General features: G+C 40.4%; 1 protein-coding gene across 1 annotated transcript; it reads left to right on the forward strand.

Moving 5' to 3' along the window:
* The first annotated feature begins 7,365 nt into the window (after positions 1–7,365).
* Positions 7,366–12,631, forward strand: FFAR4 (free fatty acid receptor 4). The gene is made up of 3 exons (XM_054382564.1): positions 7,366–7,896; positions 8,670–8,798; positions 12,006–12,631. The coding sequence occupies exons 1-3, from the start codon at positions 7,366–7,368 to the stop codon at positions 12,411–12,413; spliced, it is 1,068 nt and encodes a 355-aa protein (XP_054238539.1). The 3' UTR covers positions 12,414–12,631.
* The last annotated feature ends 372 nt before the right edge of the window (positions 12,632–13,003 follow it).

Consider the following 13,003-nt stretch of genomic DNA (forward strand, 5'->3'; position numbering starts at 1 on the left):
TGCTGACAACTGTACCATAGACATTTAGGCAAACTATATAAGAAACCACTTAGGCTTAACTATACAGATAAAAAAGTGGCAGGGAGGTGTAGTGACAGTTATGCTGTAAAAGAGTCATGCTGAAGAGCACGCATATTTAGAGAAATGGGATTGTCATTGTTCACCTGGCAGAGAACACTAAACATGTATGGTACAGTCTTCAAGAAAACTAGGGGAAATATTACTCTCGTACTATCTCTATAACAAAGCAGAAATAGGTGGGAGTTTACAGGCAATGAAAAATGTAGCAGTAGAGGAGATCTAGGCATTTCCATTTTAAGTTGGCAGTCAACCTATCTATTAGTTTCCATATCTTATAACCTGATTGAACTGTTAAAATGACAGTAAGAGTTGTGGCTATGGTTTTATCTTAAAAATTATAAGCAATTATCTCTATTATTAGAGAAATTCAGAGTATATATGCTACTTTTAGTATTTCTAAATCCTTTTTCTTTCTCTAATTTGGAAAACATGACAGAATGAGGTAAGCTAAGCAAGTGGCACTCCCTGCAGTAATGGATGGTCCTGCTGAAAGTCTCTGGATGTTAAAAATACGACCATGTTATGTCAGTATGGGGGTCTGTCCAGATTATTTTCAAGGACAGTGGTCTGGACCAAGGCAGTTGCCTCTCTTTCAGGGAAGAGCAATGCAGGACCTCTCTGAAGTCACCTGCACAGAGAGCAATTGTGTTGGAGAATTTTGCAATACAGATGGGATTTTAAAACATGGGGAAGTAAATAAAAGTGTGATGCCTAGGAAGGAAAAAGTGAAGCTAAAGAATTACAGAACAAATCAACTTCAGTTCCTGGAGAAAGAGGCACAGAACCATCAGTGACAATCACGTCACATGTTTCCAGTTTCCTAACTGAGCAAGTGCTGTGGATAGGGAAAAAGCAAAAGATAGGGAATTACAATTATTTCCTCTCATCTATACAATGGATGGCACAACTGGGCAAAAAGCTGCATTGCATACTTGAGGATCAATAATTTATAGCTCTAAAAACATAACCGCAGTAAGAAATTGATCTTTGTTCTGACCCATATGGCCAGAACATATAGTGTCTGACAAGCAACCTAAAGTGAATGCCTAGGGTATAGCTCTAGGACAGGGGGTGCGTATGTGGGACTTTCTAATCATTTCAAGCTCTAAGAGTCAGATGTGGTTCCCATGTGTTAGTACCTTTCAATGCATTTATCTTCTATTATCTCTTTAAGTCCATACTAAACCACAAAATTTTTAACAAAGAATGATGTGTTAGACAATCCCATGGTAATCTATGTGATTCCAAACTATTAGTATTTTCATAAATGATGCAGATGCTATTGGAGCACATAAAATCTGAGAAACTACAAGGTAGGAACTGAGAGGTCTTTAGAAGACAGCACAAATTTTCAGTTTATCAAGACCAGTGATCTAAAATAAACAGGATGAAGTATTACATGTAGGAATAATCAACTATTAACCCCAGAACTAAATAGTATGAGTGTGTATCAGTTCCTCCAGAAAGTTTATTGGGATTACAGTAAACAGTAACTTGACTCAATATCCTACCTGCATGATTTTGCAACAGTTTTACAATATGGTGAATAAACAAACTCTTACATGTTTTACAAATAAGCTTTCACTTCTGGTCAATGCAGATGAGACTTTTAGCTGTAATGCTGTATCCAATTTTGAGACAAGAACAGTTTAGTCTAATGGGAACATAGTAAAGTCTTTCAGATTTCTGATCAAATTCATGAAAAAACATGACTTCTCAAGAAAGGCTAGGTGGGCAGAAAGGAGGTACTGTTGAGGATTCACAGATGTTATTTCTCTTCTAGCATTGGAGATCTGACAATGACTCTCTTCTTGCCAAAAAAAAAAAAAAAAAAGCAGACTTCAAACAGGACACATGTCCATGAACTGAAACCTCCCGTTACACCTCATCTCCCTTCACACCTGGAACAGAGCTCTCCAACACCACTCAGAGACATCTACTCATTTTACTGTCTCTGTGACCAATCAAAATTTTAAGTATTTCATACTGAATTAATAGGTTCAAAAAAAGAGAGCAAGCTAACGTGCTGGGACCTTATAGTGATATCCATTTGGCTTCTTGACTGAAAAGCAACCAGGTTTAATTTCCCTGATCAACTCAAAACAGATAATTGAGCACACTGGTAGCAAAAGCACGAGTTCTATCAATGTAACAGGTGTGATCTCAGTATTACCTCATTCAACTAGACAGAAAGCCATACAGCCTTATTTAAGCATCCATGCTTTCTGGACTCAGTTTATGAGAAGCTCTAAGAAACATCTCTAATAATTTCAAATTAAATTATAATGCAAACAGACTCCAAACAACCACTGATAATCAAAAATATGAACATTGTGGGAAATAACATGATTTAGCATTACACTTGGGAAGTCAGACAGGTTTACAGCAGAATTTAAAGCATGGTCTGTACTTTCTCTCATTCGTGTTGCAACAATTTTTCTATTTCTCCAGCCCTAGGTTAATGCTAGCTAAGCACAAACCTTTCCTTCCAATACCAACAGATTTTCTTCGCAGCAGACAGGCACTCTGTAGATCTTATTTCAAGAATAGTAAAGAAAAGGTTTATCCTGGTTCTGACCTGAAGAATGCCTGCTGCTCCCAACAAGGTACTCTTCTAAGATGAGACATAAGGGAAAGCAAGCAAGCCTATTCTCCTCTAACCTCATGAATAACAGCACTCTCTAATTACCAGCTTCTTGAATATAAAGGAAATAGATGGCATCTGTGATCTCTGCACTGTGTGCAACGCAGTAGACCAACGTGTTCAGGGAATGTTTGAGTACAACTCCTGAGTACAAGAGGTTGGTGACAAGTTTTGTTTGTATATCCTTCAGAGGCACACTATAGTATTTGCTTGGATGGCTCTGCATCAGAGCTCATCAGCAGGAATGTAAGTAACTTTATACACACTTGAACGGCATAAAGTGGCACTGAAATATCAAGCTGTAATTTTCCATGTAAATCTTGCTCAGGGTTTCAGGTCCTTGGCAAGGGGAATACCAGATACTGCAATGTTCAAATGAACCGTTCTGATACCCTCTATTCACTGATAAACTCCCTAAATCCATGGGCTGTGTAAGTCCAATACAGTATCTAAAAACTATTAAGGAACAACCTCACTGAGTTGTAACAGTCTAGCTGGAGCTGAGTCACCCTGGTCAATCTTGGTTAGCAAGATAGCATAACCGAGATCATGACCTTCCAGGGGAATTCTGTTACGTGGATTATGTACTTACATTTGCCCTTCATCCAGAAAGAAATCCCTCCCTTGCTGAAAGTCATAAGGAAATCGTTCAGTGTTGCTGTTGGAAAAAATTCTAGTGGTCTTGACAATAAAAACCTGATCCTGCCCTTATTAGAAAGCACGTCAAGAGTATTATCAGCAGTTCCACTTTTGATTGAGGAATTGGTCAATAATGCTGCTGCTACAGCTTGAAACTAGAGCTCCACTGGCACATTATCTCAGGAAGGTTTTTGGCTCCTGATGAATACTGACCACAGGAAAATAACTCTCCCTAGAAGAAACTTGCTCGCTCCCCAGAAGATACAGGGATTAGTTCCTCACATGACCACATAGATCCATAGAAGCATCTCCTGTTTTCAGTGGACAGTGGAGTGGCTGATCGTGCTACTGTATGAAAACATGTATTTATATTTGCACTGGAAGTTCAAAATTGTCCCTTGGACACTAATGTAAATGGTTCCTCTTACTGACACAAAATTATACAGTGGATGAACAGTTTGCAACTTTCCAAAATTCAAAATAAATCAAAACAGATTTGTATTTGAAACAATGACATAAGTTCTAATTCATAGTGTCTATAAGCAGAACAGCAAAAGCAAAAATGAAAACAGAAAGCTAAATTTGGTCGAAAACTATGCTAAAACCTTTGTTACACAGACACAGCTTGAGTCACCTACAAGCTTGGAACCTCTTTTGTGAAGAGAAGAAGATAATATTCCCAGTGCAATGAATTTAAATTACTTAGCAAACATTAAAAATGCAACACATCTGTTACAGAGGTTTAGTACTATTTACTCACTGTGATACAAGTACATGAAAACAGACCTAGAGACTTAAACCACCAATCTACACACAAAAGAACACATAAATACAGCAAAAACCTTTACTAGGTCAAATTGAAACAGAACAAGAATCCCTGCCTCCCAGAATTACCTAGCCCAAGAGGTCTCTCTCTTTGGTAATATTTCTTATGTTCAAGAAATAAATAAGCTGAATTATCTCCATCTGTCCTAACAGTTCATGGTTGTCAGGGGAACAATCTAAAAAACACAGCTTGACTTACTGTATCAGGTAACACAGCCCTTATCTGCTATAGAGAAGGCAAAGATTCAGGCTTTCATTCAGGATGAAAAAAAAAAACAAACAGAAAGGAAACAAGATTTTTCCCTAGTAGGCTAGCTAATCAGCTCCACAGCTGTCCCCACAACTTTCGTTTAATCTAGAACAATGAAATCGGAGCTGACTCCACGTTTCACCACTTCTGAGCATAAAAGAGCATGTAGGTTGAAAAAATGACATAGGTTAAGCAATTAGGTTTCCAAGCATTCTGTTAATCACTTCCTTGTCATAAGCACATGTGGAGCATACACTGCACACAGCATCCACCTATTAGAGTAATGCCAAAGTAGCTCTATTGAGGTTATGATTCCACTCTTCCTCAGATTTCATGTTGTGATGGTTGCTATGATTGTAGCTACCCAACAGCAAATACAGATTTTGTACTTTATGGGTGGGAAAGGAGAAGTATTTTTTTAGATAGTGGATCCATTAGACCCATGAGTAATCAGACTGGTTTTGTTCCTACAGGGAGTTCCTACGAATTTGCTAAAACCACATGGAAATGTGTGTATTTCTACACTGCTGCCCCCAGGCACAGAATTTTGCACACAGGTCAGCTTGAAGCTCGCTCACTAATAGTATACTAAAACCAGGATTTTGCTTTGGTTCTCCTGAGCAAACAACAGGCTTACACGAAGTAAGGTTCTTATTCACACCTAAGGACCAAAGCTAAAAGTGATCCTCTCTAAAGATCAAATGTCTATCCTGGTACCTCCACATACCATCTCATTTTCAAACCTGCTCATCCCTGGCATTCCTCTCCTCCTTGACTGAAAACATCTTCATTTCTTGCCTCAGATGTTTCTTTCCCTGTTTTTCTTCCTCCACTCTCTTTCAAAAGCGTTTACTTTAGACTGAATGGATAGGTCCAGTTTCCAATTTATTTTTCCATTGATGCCACAGGAGATACAGTTTTCATTCACAGCACATTTCCAGCTTCTCCCCAGCCATCCCATTAATGCCTAGCAAGATTTCACATGGGTACAAGTAGACTTCTAACAACGGCTCTTTCCCAAATTCCAGCCTGTATTCAGAGCTGACCACCTCACTGCTTGCCACCTGCCCAGAACTCTGGGGCTAATTTGTCAGCCTGTATGAAGTCCCAGACCTGTGAAACTGGAGCACCTGGAAGGTATTCACTGTATTTCAAGACTTGATAATAATTTTTCAGAATCAGTCCATAGCAGAGCCAATATAAATTGTGGCTAGGTATGTCAAGCTTTGGTCATAAATCAAATAATCATCCTCAGAAGTTATGTTAAATTTGCTGAAACTTTTGCAATATGGGCATAAGAGTTTTTTCTCCCAGCAAATTATGTTGAATACAATGTCTTTCAAGATACTTGCCAGCCACTTCTGTTACTGGCTACCAAAAAAAAAAAAAATTCCTTGCAAATTTTCTTATTGTGTCCAGTTCATAGTTCACAGCAGCCACTCAACAGTAAACCTGTCCATATTTCATACAAAGGCATCAGTAGGAATTCATAGGAGTATCTCATACAGCTGTCTTAGCTGCCCTGCAAACTCACTGTTTGATGAGACAGCACAGATAGTAACACTTCCAGCTCAAGAGAAAACATGCTCATTAAAACAATGTAAATTCTGCACTGGCAAAAACGTGGGAAGCAGTCCAGGAAAGATCTCACTCTTATCATTCCTCATTAGGAGATTGTCCCTTAGAAGGACTGAGTTTCTGGAATCCCCACTAATCTGGAATCCCCATTAATGCCATTGCATAAGCTGTTGATGGCAGGGTCACATCTAGGGTACCATGGAAGCACCACCCAGTCACCTGGTCCCACTGGCACGCCAGTTTGGAATAACCCTCACCTAATCAAACCGTCTAGCTCCATACAGCTAAGAGTGTAACTGCACCCTTAAGCAGCTACGCTGGCACAGAGTCAAATGAATTCATCCAGAGCTATCTAAAGTTATACAACTGTTTACATACTTTATGAAAACATGTTATCTTCTTTTATGGGACATTATCTGTTTGTCTGTGATGTTTTATGTGCTTCATTCCCAGTCCATTTCTAAATCATGGGGAATGAATAGCGTAAGTGAAAAGGCCCACGTTCAGTTACAATTTGAACAACTGCTTTCAGGAATTATCCAGAGAAAAAAAAATAGTATTTTCTAGGTATGTGTTAATTGTCTGTATTACAAGAACTTGTAATACAAGTGGGTAAGATGCTGGGTCAATTTAGTAAGTAGACCCCAAAAATTAAGTAGTGATGCTTCTCCTCCCCCCTGGTCCACACAGTTAGCACAAGCAATGCGTGTGACTGCTGTTCAAAACACCACTGTCAAAACACAAAACACTGGGCAAATTTTTGTTTTGTTTTGTTTTTAACCTTAGAGCAGTGCTGGTTATCCCAGGCTTCTGAGAAGAGCTCCTGGAATGGTCTTACAGCCATTCCCCCTCTTCTAAATCATGCACACACCCTGAGTGGAGAGGGAGCAGCCTGGGCAGCCTCCAAGGGTCATCAGTGCCCTGCAGGCCTGTAAGGAAGTGCAGAGCAGGGGCAGCTCGGAAGAAGATGGACAGGCCTAGGCTTCTCAGCGTGCAGGTGCCAATGCACTGACCCATACCTTGTATGAGGTGTCAAGCAGCCCTGCTCAGTCCCAGCCCCTTGCTGCCTCAATACACGGCACAGCCTCACCTTTGTGTGAGCTGCAACGTTTACCCTCCTACTTCCTTGTTCTACTTGGGCACAGGGGCCATAAACCACCCAGCTGGCACAGCTGAGCCCTCAGTGGCACGGACAGGAGGAAGAGGAGAGAAAGGGATGGCGGCCAGCCCCCTGCTCCATGTCAGAAGGACACCCCGGGTGCCACCGTGGTGGTTGGGAGCGCAGCCCTTCCCCTAGGGCTGGCGCTGCCACCTGCAGTGGGTCTTTTCATGCCTGCTGGCCACCCTCATGCTGGGGTCCAGGAGCACACGAGGGGGCAACAGGACCTACTTCCCCTTCTTCTCGGACTTCAGGGGCCACAATGTGACGGCCCTGCGTGTTGGCGAGTCGTCTGCCCTGGCCTCCATCTTTTTGCTGTCCTTGGTGGGAAATGTCTGGGGCATCTGCCTGCTGGTGCGGCGGCAGCACCGTGCCTGGGCTGCCAACTGCCTCGTCCTCAACCTCTTCTGCGCTGACCTGCTGTTCATCACCTCCATCCCATTCATCGCCGTCGTGCGCTGGACGGAGTCCTGGGAGCTGGGCGACGTCGTCTGCCACATGCTCTTCTACGTGATGACCCTCAGCGGCGCCGTCATCATCTTCTCCCTCTCGGCCGTCAGCCTGGAACGCGTCGTCAGCATCGCTCGACTGCGCCACGCTGCGTTCCGCCGCCGCAAGACGCTGGCCGCCGCTCTCTTCACTTGGTGCTTTGCCGCCCTCACCACTCTCCCGCTCTGCATCTTCTTCACCGTGGTGCGGCTGCCTGCCGCCACCGGTGAGGTGAGGGCGAGCGCCGAGGAGGGCCTTGCAGAGAGGAAGCGGGAGAGGGAGGCGGCAGGATTCGAGACAGGGAGGTGGGCGAGGGACTAGACGGCGAAAGAGGCTCGGCCGCCTCTGTCGCCGAGTGGACACCGCTGGGGAACGAGCAGTGCTCCGTGTTCCGGGCAGGTGCTGAGGTCGTGCCCGCGGGGACGGACGGACTTCCTCGCGGCAGTGCAGCGCGGAACACCCGCACCGGCTGCCGCCGTCCCCTCCCGCCCCACTATCCTGGCAGGCCCTCCCTTTGGGTATGAAATGTGCATCGTCTGGTGTTTCTGTGTTCCCCAGTGCGGCTCGGACTCTCAGCACACTTCCCACTTAGCGAAGGGGTAGCATTCTGAGAGAGCTGCCCAGCACGTGTGACAATCTCTGTAGAAATGGCCATGCACAGACTTTTCAGCCTAGTATTTTAAAATGCGTTCAAAAGTAATCCAGCATGACAAATACATGATGAAGTTTGAAAGTCTCTAAGTTTCCATTTTGAAGTTACCATTAGCATTTGCTATTAAGTTTATGGCAATATTTAGATTGTGGACAATAGTTGTATTTGTAATTATATGGGCTTTTAAAACCCTGCAGTAATGCATTACTTGATGGCGCTGTTTAAGTAGAAAGGTTCTACAGACTTGTTATATCTGTAGCCATTTTCTCCATAGGCATAGAAGGAGGTAAAGGACAACTTTGTAGTGAAAATCAGGGTACTATGTTAACTTTCTTCTTTTCATTGTAAACAGGAGGTTCAGATTTGCACATTGGTTTGGCCTAGCGTTGCCGGAGAAATTATTTGGGATGTGATCTTTGCCATTGTTTGCTTTATAACACCAGGAGTAGTCATTGTCATCAGTTATTCCAAAATCTTACAGGTATGTTTTTCCTTTAAATTTTGTTCTAGAGGGAAGAGACATAAATGGTAACTTACTAGGCATCAAAATATTGTCACTGAATACAAATACACCTAAAGGGAATAGGCATAATTTGCTCAGTAGATGGTAATTGTGATGTGAAATTAGCACAGCAATCTGTATATAACAGCCTATATATTTCAGCTAAGAGCCTGCTTTAACAGCTCATCACTGGAAGCTCAACACAAAGTTTGTCTTTATTTATATATAGCATCTAATACTTCTCTTATGTGCTGTTTGTTTTTAAAGACTGCCAATCTTTTAAATGCTAAGAGTCAAGCATCTGTAATAACTAAAAAAATATACTTTGCTTTCCTTGAGTCTAAACTCGAGTCATAAGGGATTTGTAAGGAAGCAAAGATAAGAAGTTCTAGAAAAAAATCCATCCCCTTTTATATCTGCTGATTTTCTTTGTCCAGTTTTAGTAGGCAGATCTTGTTATACTTATTCCTCCACAATTTCAAACTTTGCAAACAAAACCCTTTATGTTAAACACTCTGCTTCTACTTTCTTTCTAAGTGGATGTTGTTTAACTCCAGAAATGTAGGCCAAGACACCAGGCCACAGAATTGTAATCATTCTAGCAACATGGTATTAACTACCTAAATTCCTTATAAAACATCTGATCTCATATTCTTTCATCTCCCAAAACCAGGGTGAATAAGATCTAGAAATCTTCAAATGAGATAATACCTAGTTTTTAGCAACTGCCCCAAAAAGATTCTTGATTCCTGTATTAGGTTCTTATACTATATATAAGGAAAAGGCTTTGGAAAGGAACCTTGAAAACTGAGATTATTGAGCAGGGAATTAATTGATGAAATGTTGAGTACCATGTGGCTGTGGGTTACATGCACCAAGCTGCATGAATCTAGGACCTACAATCTGGGCTCTGCATGGACTTGCCTATGGTATCAGGCTTAAACTCATTGTCAAAATCATCACCTCTTAGTTCTGTACACTCTATGAGCTCATTATAACTTTGAGGTAAAGGCATTAGGTAAACCTCTCCTAGTGAAGTAAAGCACTTGCCTTTTGCAACCTCATATTTGCTGTAGGCAAAGAAAGTACAGTTAATCAGTGCAGAGTCTGAGCCCTTTAAAAGAGCTGCAAAGAACTGCAGAATGACTCTGACTTCATGAGAACGATCCATGATGCCAGTACACACAGCATACAACGCTCAGCGTTGATGAAAGCAGTTCAAAACATTCATGTATTCAAATAACACGGGTTAGAGTCCATGATCTGTGATTAAGTTACTTGGTTTTGCACTTTTTCCCCTCTGAGACAAGACTTAGATTATAGACTAGAACTAGTCAAAGTGTTCATATTCTGGAAGTTACGTACTTATATATACATCACTTCTAAGTTCCTGGTTCTCATAGCCTAGTCCAGTTGTCCACAACAGATATATAGATTCTTTATACTAGCAGACTGAAAAGGAACCCCAAACATACCATTCCATTTCCTCTGAGCACTTCATTAAGATTCAGCTGTGTCTTATTCTACTGCAGTGCTAGATGATCTTCAAGGTCCTTCCAACCCAAACCATTCTATGATTGTATTCTTGTGTTCTTAGTTACAGGCTGTGCAGTTCCATCAGGAAAGGTGGAGGGTACTTCTGTGGGACAGATAAAAAGGTATCTGATGAGAACGTTCTATAGCCATTTTGAACAGTGGAGGCTGAGGAGAATATGGAACTTGTTTTTCCCACATTTCTATTAGAAGTGGGTATTAGGCCTTTGTATTTTGTGGAACCTTCATTCTTGCTAAGACAAGCTAGGTGTTCTCAAAGAACAACTCTTGGATCAGATTGTTTGGAGGAGTTAGACTGCGTCTGGATTTCAAATGTGTACAGCAGATCATCAGGCTGGAATAGTTTTACATGATCAAAACATCAGACTTATCTGTGCTTTTAAATTAGGGAAGCAGATAGTGAGACTGTCCTATTCTCAGACTCAGCAGTTGCTGAGAATCATGAGTTTTGATTTATGCAGCTACATTCTGTTGAAATCTTTGGTAGCTCTCTAGGTTCTTAATGAATATTTATTCTAGGCCATCTATCTCCATGACAAAATCAGAAAACTGCAGAAAGAATGACAAATTACTCTCTCTATATATATATAACCAGCAAGCTACTAAGTATTACTAGTATTAATGTTACCCTTCCTTTAGTTATTGCTAAAGGGAAATGTTACATAAAAAAGTGGTAGAAAGAATCCTATGCCTTTTGACTTTCCTACTTAGACACCAAATAGATCCAGGCTTTTGAAAACCCTATGCAGGGTATAAAATGGCATCTCAATTATTTAGTATAAATGCTTGTTTGCTAAATATTTCAAATTTTATTTGTTTTAATCAGATACATGAATGTAACAGACTTAACCATGCTATGCTAACTTCAGTGAAGACAGGGGTGTTAAGCAAGAGATTTAGAATTTCTGCAAGCCATCGGGATTCAGTAGTCTTCCTAATGACAAATGATTCATACCTATGAATACTAGACTTCCAAACTACCCATAGACTGTTTTATTATATCAGACACAGATTTTCATAGTGACAAAAGGATCCCTAAGATTTCAGGTTAATTCATAGAATTCTGACTACTAACTAGAAAACCGAAAGTTTACACAAAACAACATAAAATCCCATTTCTGTTTAAAACATATAATGATTTAGTTACTGTAATAAATTCATGCTCCCTCTAATATTTACCTTCTAATACCAACCTGGATGTAAGAGAATTGGATTACATGTCTTCATGCACATCAACAGGATTGTTAACTATGTTCCAGTTCACATTTGTGAAAAAAAAATCAATTAGTTATTTAGATAGGTCCTAATTTGAAGTTAATGGGATTTCATGAGTAATTAAGGCTCTTTTTTATGTGCAGAAAAGTGTTTATGGCTGGTACAGAGCCATGGGGAGAGCAACCAGCTTGTCTAACATTGAGGCGAGTTTGCAGCAGAGAGGAAAACAGGATAGCTAGTAAAGTGAGAATGTTTGAAATGGCATCATTGACAGAAAGTAAAAATGGAATTTGGCAATGGCTTTCTTCATGTCACTTTTCAAAACAGAGGCATCACGTGCCAGGATTTACACTTGTAAAAACATATTGGTAATTTTCCAAGTTTCAACTAAAGTTACTTTATTCTGTTTTACTGCAGATTACAAAAGCATCAAGAAGGAGTTTAAATGCTGGTTTAGCCTACTCAAAAAATCGTCAGATTCGTGTTTCCCATCAAGACTACAGACTATTCCAAGCCCTCATTTTGTTGATGATCTCATTCTTCATCATGTGGAGCCCAATTGTGATAACTATTATTTTAATTTTAGTCCAGAACTACAAACAAGATTTAAATATTTTGCCATCAGTTTTCTTCTGGATAGCGTTATTCACTTTTGCCAACTCTGCTGTCAATCCAATTTTGTATAATGTTGCCCATTTCAGGCGTAAGTGTGAGGAAATTCTTCTCTGTTGTACAGGGATCCATTTAAGACGTGGGGCTGGTACAGAAACCAGTGCAAGAAGAAGTAATCATAAACAACCACATTTGTCTTTCATCACCAAATAAGCGTTTAAAGTCTGAGCTGTGTAACACTGTGGCTGTTAATGTCTACACTATTTCCAGTTGAATAGATCATTATGTTATCATATTATATGCCAGAGCAGGAAAAAAGTAAAATCTAAATCTGTATTTTTGCTCATTGTTCTGCCTCAGTAAGATTGGGACAATTTAATCCAATGGATCGTATTCTCCGTTTACACTGAAATAAATAGGAATAAGGCAATGAATTTGGTGAATGTAAAATAGTTGAAATAAGTTCTTTCCAGATGAATTAATTTCTGTGAGGGTACATTTTCAGTGGGGTAAATGTGATAACTTTAATGAAAGTTAGAGTGAGTCTATATCAAGAAGACAAGTGATCCATTTTTACTCTTTATTTTCTGCTGAGTAAGGGCGGTCAACCTTCTGGTGAAATGTGCATCCTCAGGAAGTATCAGCTCTTCCTTTTAATCTCATTTTAAAAAGGTACTTTATTATCCACTTCAATAACTGACTGGTGGAACATTGGATTGAGCAGACTAACCGATTTCACATAGGAAACAAAATGATAAACATAAATGGTCACCGAGTGATGAATTTGGTTCCATCTCAAAAAT

Source organism: Indicator indicator, chromosome 7 (assembly GCF_027791375.1).
Source record: "Indicator indicator isolate 239-I01 chromosome 7, UM_Iind_1.1, whole genome shotgun sequence".
Taxonomy (NCBI): Eukaryota; Metazoa; Chordata; class Aves; order Piciformes; family Indicatoridae; genus Indicator; species Indicator indicator.